Source organism: Mastacembelus armatus, unplaced genomic scaffold (assembly GCF_900324485.2).
Source record: "Mastacembelus armatus unplaced genomic scaffold, fMasArm1.2, whole genome shotgun sequence".
Taxonomy (NCBI): Eukaryota; Metazoa; Chordata; class Actinopteri; order Synbranchiformes; family Mastacembelidae; genus Mastacembelus; species Mastacembelus armatus.
In genome coordinates this window covers 676,405-695,011 of record NW_022872919.1, presented here as the reverse complement: position 1 = coordinate 695,011, position 18,607 = coordinate 676,405, and the positions used below count along the sequence as shown (strand labels likewise).

At 40.3% G+C, this 18,607-nt stretch overlaps 1 protein-coding gene across 3 annotated transcripts in view; it reads left to right on the top strand.

Moving 5' to 3' along the window:
• Window positions 1-18,607, top strand: part of mdga1 (MAM domain containing glycosylphosphatidylinositol anchor 1) — a 151,947-nt gene that overhangs the window by 41,899 nt on the left and 91,441 nt on the right. For all 3 annotated transcript variants that reach the window (XM_026291688.1, XM_026291687.1, XM_026291689.1), the window contains one exon: window positions 2,492-2,631. In XM_026291688.1, the coding sequence (XP_026147473.1) occupies window positions 2,492-2,631 (140 nt within the window). The remainder of the gene's footprint in view (window positions 1-2,491; window positions 2,632-18,607) is intronic.

The following is an 18,607-nucleotide window of genomic DNA, read 5'->3' as shown; positions in this document are numbered from 1 at the left end:
GCAGCGTTTTTGTTTTGCAGCGTTTCTGTTTTGCAGCGTTTCTGTTTTGCAGCGTTTCTGTTTTGCAGCGTTTCTGTTTTGCAGCGCGTTTGCCCTTGTCGGCCACCGTACCTAACCCATTCAATGTGCTGATATCATTTAGACTGCGTGTCACATCATAGCTTCAGGGACTGATAGGTTTGCACCACAGGAGCTACAGCATAGAAATGATAGTTTGCTTATTTCTGCAGGATCATTGGTCAAAAGTTAGTGACGTAAGAAGGGAATGTAAATAACACACAGTTTCCCCTTCCACATCAACATGCTCCTCAACAAGGCATTTCACCCCAGCTGCTCCACGGGATCTGCTCAGGGTCCAGAGGGTAAAGACTGTAATTATACCGGACAGCTCCCATGTGTGAATGTCTCTAACTGTATGACGCAAAGCAGAGTTTGGGAAAGGAACACGTCTGCTCAAACAACCAGCTTCAGTTAAACAAACAACTAAATTTGAGGTATATATTTACTTAAATGCATTAATTACTCAGTCGACCTCTCTATCATAGACAGCAGCATTTAAACTTGTGTTTCTTCTCTTTTAAGCCAGAGACCAGTGTGCCTACAGAGACAGGCAGACGATGCGTTTAAGACGAACGAGAGAAAAGAGCAGCGGAGCAAGAAGGAGACAAGCTAACAAGCAGCCAGTTTGAATGTAGAGAGCTGCTGCGGAGCATACTGTCCATATGTGACTGCACATGCATATTTTGCTTAATGAGTCTGAGAGAGTATGTGTGTACTTGCATGCACGTTTCTGTGTACATGGCGGAGAAGAAATGACCGTGATAAAGAGTACTTTGAAAGCGTACTGTAAATAATCGTGGAGAAGTGACTGCTCTGATGTAGAGCTCTTCAGACTTAACAAGCATTCATGCAAATACTCAAAGGAAAGTGTACATGCAGAAGGCATTATAGAAATGATGATGATGATGATGTTTCCTCCTTTCATCTGCAAAACATTCCTTCAGAAAAGACACAAATAAAAAATATTTTGCAGACAGATAGTTGCAGTAAGATGTTGTATATTTTAAGCTCTTCAAAATGTCCACCTGCCACAGCTTTTAATCATACACTAATGACCTACAGTCTTTTTTGTATCTCGTGTACCTTAAATTATTAATAACTGCAGTTTCTTCCATTAGAGACAACAAACAGACACAGATTCAGAACATATTATTTTCTTTTAAACATAATTTCTGGCTCCAGATCGTGTTGTCTGATGGAATTGAAGTTCCGGGTGAACAGGCCGTCCACTTCCTTTCTGTCTCTTCGGTGGTAACAGTTGTAGAGAACGGTGAAGATTTATTCTCCCTGTGAATCGATGCTAATCACATCATTGTGCTCCGCCGTCCCCCACGCCTCTCTCTGGGGTTTCACACTCTTCTCTGGCCTTTTCCTCCTCACCTGCTGCTTCCCTCGCTCAGTCTCTGTCTCTCCCCTCCTCCCTTCTGTCTCCACACATCACGAAGGAGGTGAAGCCATCTCAGGCTACTCGCACGCAAGCCAGCCCTCCTCATGGGTCAGCGCTGTGCAGGCTGAGACTGTACTTGTAGACTCCTCCCATCATAAATTTGTTGTGTTATTGTCACAGTATTAGACCCTGTACTAAAGATCAATATGAAGCTCTTACTTTGGTTCTTGTGTACGATAATAATGTTAATTAAATATTAATGTCTTCTTATTATTACATTAACATATTATATTTAGTAAACAATTAGTTTAGCACAATCAGTGGTTCTCAGGTTTTATTTGTGTAAGTCAGTGAGAAGCATCTTTAAAATGTTGATGTAGTAAGATGTAGTAATGGATCACGTTATGAACCACATTCATGTACACCCCATTTAGTCTAAATTCTGACATCAAACCCTCTCGGTGCTTCTACAACCTGAATATACAAACCAACTGGTCAGAATATGATATGAAATGATGCAGAATTCACTGCTGAGGCAACTTTATGGCTCCAATATACTAGGCATCGTTCCATCGCACCATCTGACATACTACAAAATGAATATAATGCAGTACTCACATTACAAACCATTATAGACTGTGTGACATGAAATTGTAAAATTGCTATCACAGACAAAGCATCAGTCATTGAGTGAAGAATCAGTCTTTTGACCTTCTAATGGAGACTAAAGTGTGAATGTTTCAATAAATGCCTGTATCTCATGTCAAACTGACAAATGCAAGACTTCAGGATTTTGTAAAGACATTGTTTAAGAGGATGCAGGAGCGGTGTGATATATTTTTTTATCTGAGTCATTGACATTAGCACTAGTGTTACACATACACTCAAGAAAATGACTTTTTCCTGAGGTGGAGATATTACTTAATATGTAATGTGGTTTCTCTCTCTGTTTCTGTGTGTATGTGTATGTCTGTACGGCTATGTGCCTTTCTGTGTGTGTGTGTGTGTGTGTGTGTGTGTGTGTGTGTGTGTGTGTGTTCACAGCTCCAGCCAACGCCCAGATCGTGCACTCAGGTGCAGCGTGTAACGTCAAGGACGACAACATCAGTGAGAGAATCTACACCATTAAAGAAGGAGACACACTGGTGCTTCAGTGCATCGTTAAAGGACACCCTCGACCACAGGTAAGCTCCCAACAACCTGCCAAGTAAGTGTGTGTGCCACACTCTTCATCAATGTGCTGTTTTCTATCTGTGGTGATGTTGATCCTGTTGTCCAGGGCGAGTTTGGAGAGTCTTACTCAGCAATATGCAATACTCTCACTAATAACTGTTCATTAGATTAAGAACTGATGGATGGAGAGATTGACAGATGTGTGGATGCATGAATGAAGCTTTTTAAGTGTTTCATCAAATTACACACAAATATTAATATACCTTAAAATGGTTTATTCAAGCTAAAGCCATCAGAGAGACAAATGTGATTCAGTGGTGTGGTGTAGTTTTCTTCGCCGGCTTTTTGGCTGCAGCTAAACACAATCTAACACAATCACACAGTCACATCAAAGAACCACAAGAGGCATCGCAGTCGGCAATCAGGATGCTAGGGGAAATGAGGAAACAGCGGTCCTCCAGCACATCTGTGATTCTTGTGTGGTTTCACATATAAAAATGACATATAATGTTGTTCCTATAAAACTAGAATAGAACAGAATAAAATAATAAACACAAAGCTGGTCAATTTTTTTTCTATATGCATAATAATATGCAACAATCTATTAAACCGGGGCTGTGCAGGTCTCTGACAAAAGGGTTAACATACAGTAAGTACTGTCCTCAGCCTTCCTCAGCATTTCCACCTTTATCTTCAATAAATTCCAAATCTGTAGAAATCTCCTTATTACATCCTGCTGCACTGTCAGTTTAAGTTTCACATTAGAGCTAAAGTCACTGTCATAAGAGACCAGTTGTGCTGACATAATTGTCACAAAAACCAATGTCTCATCAATCCGCTGATGTTGTTTTAATGCACGAACAGCCCTTAACTCTGGAAATATTTAATTTTGTTTGCATGGCATGTCTTTGTTCACGTTAGGGTAATGGGGCAAAACATGCTGGTGAATGAAAAAATACTGCAGGCAACATGGACACATTTTATGATTAGCGTCAATTACACACTGAACTAACTGGAATAAATTAAATATATGTGCTAAATAACACAGTTTCCTTCTTTGCTCACCTTTGCTCAGTGGCACTAACCAAAATAGGCCCTGCTTCAGTGTGTCTTGTTAGTAAGACCTCAGGGATAATTAGTTTAGTATCCCATATTTAGTGACAGCAGCATTCAGAGATTTTGATTTGTGACTTAATGGCCACGGGTTTAATTCCCCTGAACAGCTGGTGTTGCTATTGTTACTCACAATATGCTTTGCATTTTAGCAGGGCTAATTATGCAGCTGCACCAGTGGATCTTTAATATATGACATACACACAAAATACAGTATAAGACATGAGAAGGATCACACGCACTAAGATTATTACATAGTAAAAGGTATGATAGGTCACAGAATGAAAGTACTTTCCATCCAGTTCAGTGCACAACCAAATTTCCCTCTGTCTTTTTAAGCTACACTGGAAAGAAGTGAAGAAGAACAAATTCTATTATACAACAGCTCAGCCTGTATCACACATGCTGCATTTAGAGTGCAGCCAATTAGTTGGTTAAAAAAGAACATGAAGTCATATGTGTATATATATGTATATATATATATGTATATGTATATATATATATGTATATATATATATATATATATATATAGTATATACAGTACATAGAAATATAAAATACACATGTACATACCTGAATGTATATACATACTACATGTGCATGTGAGCAGGCACAACAACACAGCTAAGTAAGTGAAAACATTCATCACACACACACAGTCACAGACAGAGCACAAGACCGAACACATCTGGCTCCCTGGGTTGAACTCCCAACAAACATTTCGGACCAGGGTCGGTGTGTGTGTGTGTGTGTGTGTGTGTGTGTGTGTGTGTGTGTGTGTCTGCTTGCACGTGAGCTTCAGAGCCAGATATAAAATGAATTAAGGTGACTGCAGAGGGGTTGTGTGTTTTGTGTGTATTTGTGTGGGAGTGCGTGAGGTGAGAAAAGCAGTGTTCCTCACGGGTGTATGTCCACTGGCATCACATCAGCATGACTAAAACAGCGTGTGTGTCTAGGCCTTGTTTTCTTCTGTTTGTGTTCATGTATGTATTAACTGTGTGTGTGTGTGTGTGTGTGTGTGTGTGTGTGTATAAAAGTCAGCAAGGTTGTATGACTAATCATTTATACATGGCTGCAATATCTAATTACATACTGAAGTGTTGACCTAACCTGTCTATACTAATTGTGGCTGTCATTTCTCTTTCGTTTAGTCCATCCATCTCTCTGTCGCACACACAGATATACACCACATTTAGTCCATGAGCCCCAAAACAAATACAGACCAAGTTTTAACAAAACTTTTATTTTCACTAGCACTGGAATATTAATCATTATACAAAACATACTCTGAAAAACACATACTACTCCAATCCATTCCCTGGAGCACTTCAAAGATGTAGGAAATTGCATCAGTGATTGCTTCTCTAGGTTGAAGGTGGGAGTGTATTTTGAATAATGATCACATTGGTCACATTGTCAGAATGTAATATATATATATACTGTATATATATATATATATATATATATATATATACACACAGTACATTCAGAGAAACCGGTTGAGTGAGTTTCTGTGTAAACACGGGGACAAAGAGAGAGATATCAGACTGGGGAATAGTTGCAGTAATAAAAATATTTCAGGAAAACTGAGGTGGAGACTTGAGTTTTTGATTAAATTATTAACATTTTGTCTTGATTATAGAGTTTGTATGTAAGGGTCAGTTCAAAAGGACCAGACTAAAGCCTGTAAAGATTTGTTTATCTAATTTAATCAAATTTGAAAAAAAAAAAATCAAATCAAAATAGGCTGCAAAAGACTTTTTCTGATAATGATGACTTCAGTTCATTTTATTTTAAACAGTACAGTTCATCCACATAACACAGAGAAATGACACCTGCTAATAAAGTACAGTAGGTATGCAAGTATAGATTCAAATAGTAATATGCTGTAGAGTCATTCTTCAACACTATTTGTCTTTTCCAGTGAGAAAAAAACTTAAAAAGTCACATCAGGTGAAATGATTTGACCTTTCATAAATGTCGGCCTGCTGCTTGCACACTGCCCTTCAAAACAAAAACATCACACACTAATATATTTCACTGGATCACTTTTGGCTTTGATTCCTGTGCACCCGTTTACCATGGCACTGTTCCAACAACGAGCTCTTGTGTTGGTGATGATAGAGAGGAACCACTCTGTAAAGTCTTCTCCAGCACATCCCAAAGACTTTCAGTGGGGTTGAATTTATCATGTGTGAAAATGGTTCTTCATGTTCTCAGACCCTTTTCCACTCTCTGAGCCTGATGAATGTCAGCGCTGAAATATGCCCGTACCGTGGGGAAGAAAAAACCCACTGCTACGATAACCTGCTCATTCAGTACATTCAGGTCATCAGCTGACTTCATTTTATTGCTGAGCCTGGACCTGAGCGACTGAACAACCCCAGATCATAACTCTGCCTCCTCCACACCAGGCATGATGGCAGCATCGCTGCATGAGCTTCCCTTCTTACCCAGAAGCACCCATCGCTCTGGAACAGGGTCAGTCTGGACTCATCAGACCACATGACCTTTCTCATTGCTCTGAAGTCCAAGCTTTATGCTCCCCAGCACCCATTGAGCACCTGTTTAGTCCTGTCCTGTGCGTTCTCCTCTCACTGTGTGTGGAAATGATCTTACTTTCCGTGTTGACTCCTACAACACAGATCACTGATCATGGTCCTTTCAGATTTGTTCTGACCACATTTCTAGTCCAGTCTAGTCATTTCTAGTCTAGTGTGTGACTTTTTTGTTTTGAAGGGCAGTGTTCAATGTGTAATTCTGGTAAAGTGATTTACTTTGTTGTCCTGTTTGCTTGATCTAGGAAATAACAATTTGACCCTTGTGAGACACTATAACACAGGACACGTCGTCTGACGTGGCTGTTTGACACAAACGAAGCTGCTCCCTGCACCGTATGAATTAAGACAAAACTAATTCATCACTGCAGTAATGATCAAATCAAACAAATCAAAGGAACTTACAGATTTGCTTGTTTAAATCCAAATGGTGACTTTGTTTCTGGCCAGCAGTATATTTTTCTAGTTTGTCTCAGCTTTTGTGTGTGAATATAAGGGGGATTTTAACTGAATTTAGGCCGTGAAATGATTTCTTCCAAGAACTGATGTAATGTCAGATGACAGAAAGAACATCACTGGATGTGAGATGCTTCTTATTAAGGGTAATGCAACACATCAAGCAGCTAAATCAACTTTTGAACTCGAGATATTTTGGGCAGCAGAGTGAAGTGTTTTATTAAACAGGAGCTACAGTTTGTGATTCCACTGAGGATTTGATCATTCAGACACACTTTACATTAAAACTGTCATTTTTTGATCCATTTCTCCATCTTCCACATGGTGTTTTAGTTATTTGCTGACAGAAAATATAACTTTATAAATTTCAATACCGCAACTTTTTTTTTTTAAGCACTTTGACTCTCATTTTATCCTAAAAAAAGGTTGTCAAAGAAAATAATTTGCCGTGATTTTTGTTGACAAAATTAGCACTGATGTGCACATACAGACACACACATAAGAAAAGAGAGGAAAGGGCAGGTTAGATAATGGGATAAGAGAGTAAGGACAATAAAAAAGAAATTGAATCATGAAAGACAATAGTGGCACTTGAGGAATGAAGGAAGATATAGTGATAAGAGATAAGAGGAAAACCTGGTGATGCTTATTGTGAAAAAGAGGCAAAAGAACAATTCAAAGTCAAGATAATCGTGTCTTTCTGTGTGTGTTTATCCCATTACCAAGCACAACACATATTACAGAAGAGAAAGACAGGAGTTAAAAACAACTATGTCTTATAAATTTGTATGTGATAAAGCCTGACCTTTGTCACATGTTATCTTCCATTTTAAATCTAAAAGGCCTTATATTGTCCCAGTCCCTTAAAAACAAGTAACCAAAAATCCCCCAGCATCCATCTTTGAGTGCAGAGTAGAAACAGAGTGAGTGCTGACCTCTGTCCTGGTGCGTTCTGCAGGAGGAGCACACTGCGGCATTCTGCATTTGGTCCCACTGGGCTTACAGAGTTTCCACTGCGCTCCGCTGGCTGTATTGATAACCTGATCCCTGTCACCCCAGTTCTCCTTCATCCATCCTTACAGCTTCACATACCTCCTCCTCCTCCTAGCACACATGGACTCTCACTTCAGTAGTTTTGTTATGTTTTTTGACCATTATGAGCAAAAGCCTTTTTCTTCGTCAGTGTGTGTTTTACTTGGGATGAAAATAATCTTCAACCTTGAGAAACTTCATGCCTCAAAATTATATATTCATAACGCAAAATTAGGTGGTTAGTTTTTTGGCATTTTCCTTTTTGGCAGAATTGTATGTTTCCTTTGTGATGAACAAACAATTTAAATGAGGTAGTTACTTCCTGTATTTGATCTACACCTGTGCCAGTGTAATCAATTGGCAATGCTGCAAATATACATAATGTGTATGTGAAAGGTGCATTTCAAAAACACTATGCAGCAAAAAAACCTTCTCATCCAAAACACACTATTTAGTATTTTAATATCTACAAAAATGCTGTGCTGTTTTACTTTCACACCAGCAGTGGTTTTGTAAAAGGTAGTGATAGTGGTAGTTCTCATCTTATTTTTTAACAGAAGACCCCCCCCCCCCCCCCCCCCCACAGCAGTGAAAAAAATAATCCAGCAGTGCAACAGCAGGCATGCCTTGTTTTCTTTTTTCTCCAGACTCACTAAGAAGTTTGTACTGGCCTCCAGGTGTTGGCTGACACACAAGATGTTCTGGCTGCTTTGTTATTATTTATGACTCTACTCCAGTTTAGAGTGAATGTCCTCATAACGTGCTTTGTGTTTAACCTTCAGAGAAACAATTCACTTATGAACATGTGGCGGCAACATTTGAATACTTTTCTTGATAAAGGCACCCACTGTGGGGCGGACCACCCCGAGCCTTTAAAAACACCGAGCGTCATATTTTATTAATCAGATACAGTAAGCTGCTTCATAGCAGCTCAGAATCTTTTATCTGCCTCGTTTCTAGCTCTGAGACTGAACTGCTCATGTCCCACATTTTGATGATTCTAGTAAGATCACAGGAATATGTTGTATGAGTTGTGACTGGCAGAGTTTTGTCAGTCTAGATGTATTACAGTGAAAGACTATTTTAATATAAGGACCATTTTGCTTGAAAAACAGTCCTCTCGGACTAAGATGATGTAAACTTTCAACCTCTACTTTCTCAATCTTCCTCGCTCTATCTTCACCTCTCCTCAGAAGAAGGAGGATTCAATTTAGCAATGTGAGGCCAGACCAATAAATAGTTGCTTTACTGAGAATGAGTCTGATTGGGGATTTATCCAGTCCTTTATCAAGACTGATTGTTTACTTTTGCCTGGGCTAGATTGGATTGAAAAGGGAGCTCTTGGTCTGATCCACACAGAAGGGGAGAGAAATCTAATCATTTCTCTGTGTCTGTCGTTCTTTGTCTATGTCTTTCTTCCTCTTTTTGTTGCAGCCTTTTCACCTCATATTTCTCTGCCTCACTGTCACTGTAAATCATTCCATCCTCACATGCACTTCTTTCATCCTTCTCATTCTTCTCCACCTCCAAACTGATCTTCTTCATCCCGGTCTCTGTCTAGCTCTTTTAATTTTTCAATTCCTTTTCTCCGTTTCTTTTAGACTTCCTCTGTCTTACGTGCTTTGTACACTTCAGTCCAACTGCAACAAGCCATGCATCAAGTCACAAGCAGTTAGTTCATCTGTACGAGCAGTTTAGTTTGAGAAAATATTTTGGTGGAAAGAAGCAAAACAAATTCAGATATTTCTTTCTCTTTTTCATCACAAATATAGACCAGTTTAAGAAAGTTGATGCCTCCCAGTGCAGAGTTTATCTCCTGCTCAAGATCATTGATTACATCGCTGAATATTTAAGACTCTTCGAAGAACAAAAGAGAGAACCAAAATAATATGCAAGAAAACAAAAATGTTAGTGCTAGAGGTCACCCAGAAGGTGCACAGAGCATAAGTTAACTCCAGGGACAGCGAGGCTTTTAGTTAACAAAGCACTGTAGTCTCGCTCACAAAGCTTTTCTTGTTACACACACACACACACACACACACACACACACACACACGCAGCTTCTTCAAGAACACAATAGGAGAGTAAATGGTTTTTCTGAAAGTGATTCCTACCTCCTTATTATTTATTCATGGGTCTGCTGGTCATTGCAACCTTGAGACTGGTGTGTCTGTGTGTGTGTGTGTGTGTGTGTGTGTGTGTGTGTGTGTGTGATGAATTCTATAAGAGAGGAAGAGGTGGAGAGAGCACCATAGATGAGAAAATTGGAGAGGCAGAGAAAAGGAAGAGAAGTGGGAATGAGGGCGGGTGGGATGGAGGGAGATGAAGGCTGTGGTCTGGAATATGGGTTTGGATTTCCGTCCTTGAGGGGTGAGTGGATGGCGATCGATAGCGAGGCTGAGAGCAAGGCTGATCGGGTGGCAGCACGAGGCTGCACAGGCACTCAGCAGGAACACGACCTAAACGCAAACAAGGTCACTGCATGACCCCTAACTGGATAGAGTGATGTAAAGAAAGAGGAAGAAGAAAGTATGACGACGATCAAGATGGGCAGAAGTTAAAGGGGGAAGGGGGTCACTACAGGCGGGAAGCAGAGGTTAAACTTACAACTGACTATTTTTCATCTTTCATATTTTCTCTGTGAAAAATCAAACATGGCAGCAAAATGAAGGAGGGACAGTGGGGAGGATGAAAATTGAAGGACCACATGATAAACGAGAGGAGAAGGCGATATATAGTGATGGAGTAAAATAAAAAGAACATATAGCAGCGTCTGTACCCATGAAAAATTGTAACATTTATAGTGAGATATATTTTGGAAATAAAAAGCAGAACGGACAGGCGACCTTTGACTCCCTTTAAAGATACAAGTACTTCTAAAGGCTTAGAAAAAATACTTCACCATATGTTTGGGGTTGGTGATGAGATGTGCAGAAGACATGCTGACCACGAATAAAAGACGGGGTCAAGAGTAGAGCAAGAACTGACAAATTGTTTTGGTTTTGTATGTCTGACCACTAGCAGCTTTTCCACAGTGAAGCACAGAAAAGACAATAAACTTCATGCTATTTACATAACAGGGCTATTTAGGAATGAAGCTTTAAAAAGGGAGCTAGGTCTTCAGCTGCATCTCATGCACTCTGAGTTTTTGGTGTTGATTCAAACTTTAGGGAAATTCTGTTATTAGGCCACACAAAGACGCTTTTATATAAGCACAACATGACACAGAGACAAGACCTGACGCACAGCTAAGGCAGGGAGAACTGCTGCGGTGCTGAGATCCAGTTGGCCAATCCACCTTTTCACTGCAATCACTTATCCAACACTTGAAGGCTACTTTCAAGTGTAGCTTTTGTGTTGTGTGCACATCACTTGACTTCACACTTTAGTCCAAACAGAAAGTAGAAACACAACAGAACCAAACTACTTCAGATGTGTCTGTCAAGAGTGTTTTTATTTGCATGTGTCCTTGGATATTTCTCACAGGGAGAGGAGGAAGGGAGACAACAAGACAAAATGAACTGAGCTCAAAGTAAAAACGAAAACACTTCATATTGCTGGTGCAACAAGTCCCCTAACCCAAACCACCTTAAAGGTTCCTGATATGACGGCAACAGGAACATCTCATAAAACAGTTCCCCGTCCAGAAGCAGGCCTACAAGACTTAGAATAGAAGGAACAAAGGTGGTTTGAAATGGGAAATGAACATGGATCTCCTGTTTTGTTGACCCATCCATCCACCCTGACTTCTTCACATCACCTGACTTCCTCATTTGCTCCCATGCCCTACCACTAAAAGTGAACTATGGATTGTAATAAACTATGTGCACAGACAATATAGGATTGTTTTTTAGCGGGTGCAGAGGGCAGCCTTTGTTGGTGATGAGTCTGAGGGTAAAACTCTGAACTGGACTCCCCTATACCTCATCTCTATGTTGGAGTGTCTCAGGAGTGTCTGCTGCCATGGTAACACACTGTACTTTGCAGACAAGCCCCACACTGAGATTAAAAACAATAAAGACAATGTCTAATATCTGTGTCTGTGGCCACAAAGTTAAATTAAATGGTGAAAAAAGCGTCGACTGTATAGAATAAACAGGGAGAGACAAATGAATAGGTACAGCAGACAGACAGATAGATAGTCAGACTGACCGATAGACAGGTGAGCAGTGAGGTTTGTGGTGCCATCATCATATTTTATTAGAGGTGCCGCTGTGCATTGTGAAGGCTGCTAACGTAATGTAAAGATTTCAGGTGGATGGGAGATGGTAGAGGTTGGAAAACACACAATCAGAGAACACAAACAGTAGAGTAGTGATTTAGAAAGAGCTTTTTGACAACCAGATCAGCTGGTTTTTCTGAAACTGGGTCTGACCAGCAGCTGTCGATGAAACTGGATCTCTCATTGATGTCTGTGTCATATTGATCAATGTTTACACCCTTAATAGATACCGTAGGTAGGAGGATGTCTAACAGGCTGCTCTTTACTTCCCTCGTGTATCCCTCGCTGCTTCCATTTCTCATCAAACCACTCAGCAATGAAATCATCTGCCCAGCAAACACACTGACACAATGGAGAGCTCAAATTTTGCCATCTCATGCCATGTTCTGCTAATTCACCATCGCTGATTACAACTAACACACCCGACACGGGCGGAGAACGTACTGTACCTGACACTGAGCGTCAGCACACAGGTTGCTGATTCAGTTTGCCACTGTTTGCTTTGCTTAGGCAGCACGGTGGTTGAGTGGTTAGCAGTGTTGCCTCACAGCAAGAAGGTTCCTGGTTTAAAACCCATCAGGGGCCTTTCTGTGTGGAGTTTGCATGTTACTCTATTTATTTGATTGATTTAATTTACCTTGAGATGTTCCCCACAAGGGGAATTTTGTAAGAGAAGTGAGTGAATCTAAAAACTAGGTGTCTTTCAACAACAAACCTGTTGAGCTTTATGTTCTTATTAGCTATAATCCATACTTAGAAACAAAGCACACGCCCTTATCACTTACCTCATGAACACAGAAATTAGATCATCATATTTTCAAAGATCATGACATTATTGTAATGCTGATGATTCCTCTACTTCTCGTAATTTCATCACACCCCTGGTCTCATATTACAGGGGCAGAAAAAGTGGTATTCATATTGCATGACAAGGTTAGAGAGAGGGATAGTGTGTTCAATATCAATGAGTCAGTTTTATTGAACTTTTTGCTGTGTGATCTCTGCACTGAGGGGTGGAAAGGGTTTCACACTGACATAAAACAGCAGAGCGATGGAAACTGTTTCTCACTTTTGGTCAAACAGACTGCTGCATTACTGGACTTATGTAAGAGCCTATTGATTCTGTTCATATTGGCAATAATCGATGTAAGGCTGTAGCTTTCCTCTGCTATTGATTACACATATTAACAGGTAATTGTTTAATTAACCCCCAGGAGTCCCAGATCAAATCAGTCAGCTGGTTCAACGAGTCGCAGCATGAGAGCAAAGTTGTGCTGAGCGTTGCCGTCAACTGGTTTTGAAAGTAGTGACCTGAAACATTATGCTAGTTTTTCTCTGATGTACATAGACCAAGTAAAAATGCACATACGATGTTTTGTGTGTGTTTGAGTCCCTGAAGAAACTGTCAGGTCATGTAGGTGATGAGAAAAGAGTGTCTGTAATGTGATATATAAATGTAAAACTAATAGTGTTGAAAAACAAAAGCAAAATAACAAAATGTAATTTAACTGACATTATGTGGAAACATTCATCTTCCACCTCAATTTTCGTCACTTAGTCAAATTATTTCTTTTCTAGTCCAGGCCTTGTTGTGTTTATAGCTGTTGATCATACTTTAGTTCTCTCATTAACCCTTTATTGTGCCTATTATTTTTCTCATGATTCCATTTAATCTCCGTCTTTTCTCGTTTTTTTCAGCTATGTCTGCTCTGCTCTGGTGTGGCCAATTTCTCCTCTCCTGCACCTTTTATTCTCTCATATTTTCTTTCCAGATAACACAAAAGAGAAGAAAGTGATCCACTCTCTTTCTTCTACATATCTCTTTCTTTGCGCTCTCCTCCCTGAACCTCCCTACATCTGATGTCATGAATCAGGAGGTGACTCTTGAAATGATACTTATTGCTCACTCTACTCCCTTACTCTTTTAACCACCCATTTATTCCCCCTCTCTTTTCAGCTGCTTTATTCTACCACCTTCTTCTCTGCTCCCACTGACAGATGGGTTAATTAAAATAGATATTTCCATGCACAAGTTTGTTTAGTCTCAAACTGTATGTCATCCACACCTTGTCGCTTTAAGTCATTAAATTTAGCCAACATTTGTAAATCAAAGCAGGGAAGATAACTTCTTAGTGTCTGTTCATTGGCCCAGACTGCTATTATCCATCAGCATTATTCCTGCTTTTGTCTGCCTTTTAGTCATTTCTGTCTTTTTTTCTGATTCTCTCTTGCCTTTTTCCCTTCGATGTCTCATCCACTGTTTGCGTGTTTGTGTATATCTCAGCTCGTGCGTGTGTGTTTGTATGTGGGACTGCGTCCGTGCCAAGTAGTATTTCCTGATAACAGGATTACCATCTTAAGCCTATTCACGGTAAGTGAGCCAGTTGGATGGATAAACCACTGTATCGTCGACTTTACTGGCGTTACATCAAGAAAAGTGTTTGAAAAATTGTAGATGGCAGGCCTAGCAAGCTCCTGGTGAGTTACTGAGAGGGAATATAAAGGATTCAAACTCTGTACCACCCAAGGATGCAGCAATAGTACAGAAAGAGGGTGAAGCTTTGCAAGCTAAGTGTTGCTTACAGTGAAGGAAGGACTTCATTTTTCATGATAGTTTTACTCAACACTTATGCTTTGTTTTTATTTTCAGGTTAAGTCAGTGCTGGAAGTAGAAACGTGTCCATACACTCCCCTTATTCACACGTTGGAGTGTGTATCAGCCACACCTTAGGTTAGGTATTAGGCTGGTTTCTGAACTAGATACTAGGAGATATTACTGATGTCCACAACATACATTTATTTAATCAGACAACCATCTAATTATTTTAGAAAACCTCATACAAAAATGAACGCTGTAATCATTTTTGTGCTACACCTACACATGTGCACTGTTATGTCTGCAGCATTCAGAAGCAAACAAGCTAAGAGTTTTATTGTGTATTCACTGCCTGTACAATAAACCAAGGTTACTCTGCATAAATCAGAGGAGGCTTGCTGCCCTGCATTCACTTCAGGTTGACGCTTGTCTTGTCTGTCTTTGTGCTCATTTAGAGTCTGGCCGATCATTACTGGCATTACCTTCACTTAGCATTAACATTATGCAAATTTATCAAGAGAGCAGGAACAGATGAACATTATGTAGTGCCCCCTGGGTAATGCAGTTTATATATGTACATTAAGTATTATCCAGAGCCTCATAGGGAGGGGGAAGAAGAGAGTACCAGGTGCATATGAGAAGCCCTGATATGCAAGAAAAAGTCACAGTACACCAAAGAATAATATGTCAGTGCCTGTGAGGGCAGGTGCTGTGTACTGGTGAGCACCAGTGCACCTCGAGCACTGTGTTAAATAGGATGAGACTGAATAGGATTACTGCTGATTGGCTCCACAGAAAGATGCAGTTATTAATGCAAGTGAATTCATGTCCTAATTGATCAGATTAGGGCAGGTTGTTTCCATTATTTTTAGTATTTGTAACAGCTGTGCAGAATATTGATACTGTGTTAACACATTTTTTCTGGGCTAAATGCTAATTCATTATTAAAGTCTCATGTGTTTTTGTGTAGTGTTGAGAGTTTCCACTTTAGACAGCAGGGCAAAAGGGTCTGACAGCCATTGGACCATGTCTGCTGGATCCTGTTGTGATGTGTCACTCTGAGCAGGGAAGTGAGAGGCTCAGAGACAGACCAGGAGAGGGAGGGATGGAGTGGGAGTAGGAGGGTGTGAAGGGATAGGTGAGAGATGCAGAGACAGACAGGACAGGGAGAAATGCAGGAGAAACCTAGAAAGAGAGCGATGGGCAGAAAGGTAAGAGAATGACATGACCACATAAAAAAAACTGAGAGGAGGGAGAGACGTATTTCTGTAGGCCACTGAAATGTCACTAAATTGACATGCATTACCTTTGTGTCCTCTCCTGTCTTCTGTCTACAGAGAAATCTGCAGTCACTTCTTTACGAAGCTCATGACATGCACTGTGTTAAAAGGCTGATGATTCTGTGGCCATTGTGTGTCCACTGAACATTAAAAGCTTTATGAACAATATCGGTTGGCACCTCAGAGTGTTGTTAAATATCCATCAGGATCATGGAGTACAACGTATTTACTGTGGCTGCAGATCCTATGAGTTACTTCTAAAATGTTCACTTGCTTTTCGGGTTGCAGCAAAGCCAATAAAGTCTGTTTATCTGATTCAGATAAACTGCAAGAGTTCACAATACATTCCACAACATCTCATCAAAAGCATCTTTGCCTGTGCTTGAGCGCTGCTGGGGAGGACTCCTGCTGAATGAGGAATGATACAACTGATTTCAGCTTCAAGCCTTAAATGGAAAGAGTTGTGTTTCTCTGAATAGTATTGACTTTACTTTCTGAACCTAAACTTCAAAGACACAGGAACCAAAAAGTACCTGGTGAAGTTATTAACGATTATGGTTCTCACTCTAAAGACATTGGTGGGAACCTGAAATTATTGCAAATGATGACTACACAACACATGAATGCTAATGGAAAAGCTTGTACACCAGATGGTTCTGGTCAGTATTCTAGAGTATTCTTCAATAACCATCTTTTCCATAGAGCCTAATGGTGCCACCCATCCGTCATAAAAACACCAAGTCGTCCATAACTTCCTCCTGCAATACTCTGACAAGGCTTCTTTTTTCTCCACTGTTCTGTTCTCCTGTTGAAACATCTTTGTCCTAGACAGCATACAGCTCCCCAGCTGAATACAGAAGCAGCAAAAAAAAAAAAAAAAAAAAAATCCTGCTATGTTTCATGTCGAGCTGGATCCCAGAGGATCCCAAATGTTCCCTTCACATTACACTTCTAACCAAATGTGAGAGCTATTATTACAAAAGGTTCTGACTCAACAAATGCATCTTCATCTCCCAACATGTGTGGGAAGGAGAAAGTCTAGGGAAATGTATGTGTGTGTGTGTGTGTGTGTGTGTGTGTGTGTGTGTGTTTTGTTTGTGTGCAAATGAATGTGCATTTCTACACAAGTTCTGATGACAGGCAGGTGTTTGTCTTTTCTGCATTTTGTTAAGAAATAAAGAAAGGAAGGGGAGGAGAGACCACCCAGCCAGGGATAAGATGAGGGAGAGAAAAATGTGAGAGAGATATCCAGACCTTTCCAGTGAGACTAGTGTTGCTCAGGTTTTGAAGGCACGGAGAAGAAAGACGTGTGGAGGGAGCGAGAAAGAGGTCAGGGAACGAGAACGCAGGTGATGGTTTTAAGCTGCCGGTGTCACAGTCAGATAAAGGCTCCTCTGCTGCCTGACTGTCATCTGCATCGCACACAATGTGCCCTTTATTTGCAATATCACCTATCTCTATTTTGCTTCATCTACCTCCCCGGTGGAGCAAATCCCAATGTAGTGCACTTTTTCTCTCATCACACAGCTGCCAGCAATACTGTATATATCATTCCCTCTCGTTCTTTATCTTATTCGCTCTTGTGGGCTTAAAAAAAATTATATCTCACGTACACATGCAGTGCTTTTTGTCTCACACACATCCCCTCTCCTTACCTACTACATTATTCACCAACGCATGCTGTTTTTTCCTCACACACTTTGTTTCCTTACATGAATTCTGCCTAAGATCTCCTTATCTAACAGTGCTCTTTGCATTATTAGTCTAAGCTCAAAAGCTGCTTGCGTATTGACTTTTTCTAATCTTTTGAGTGCAATCACCGTCATCATCCTGATTCCATGCAAAACCTTTTACACGCACAGACCAAACATATACAGACAAAAGAGACGTAGTGAAAATAAAGTAACTGCTTTCTAAATGAAATCTATTATTTTACTCCCCCTGCCCCAAAGCCCCCATCACATAAACTCGCTATTAAAATTCTACTAAACCTGAATTAAATCTTAATGTTCCTGAACTTTAATCCTATGACTAACTCTACAGTGCTCCCTTTCCAAAAACAAAATGATCGTAATTTATAAGATTTTAACTCATTTTTTAAACACTTGGATAGAAAAGATAAAAGCAGAGGACCACTAATGGCACCCTTCATGCTCACTTTCACTTGCTCTACATTTTCTATCTCTCATAAAGTTCCCCACATCCACAAACATACATGTACATGCGTATTGGAGTCACTACACCATGGAGAGAAAGGATTCGCTTCGTCGCTCACCTTGGCTGGTTTGATCAATGGCAGTGTGCCTCCTCAAATCCCTCCCACAAACAGAGCTGAATAAACAGACAGGGAGCATTTACACAGGCCCTGATAATCCACTAATCCATATAACCTGCTTTTTAACCAACACACACACACACACACACACACACACACACACACACACAAGCGTGAATATGGGTGCCAATACTGTGTACATATCCAGGAACAAAATCAGACAAGTGAGCATGAAAGCAGGAAACACACAGTTCTACGCACTAACATTTGCATGCACATCAGAAAACACACATACACAAACTATATCAGCGACTTTTGCCCATTATCCTCTCTGACCTACGCAACAGGACATGGTTGATAGTCTCGTTGAGGCTGATAACAGACAGAAGGGTTAATAGGGATTAATGGACTGTGCACACACAGTTGCATACATACAGACGAGTGAGAATAACATT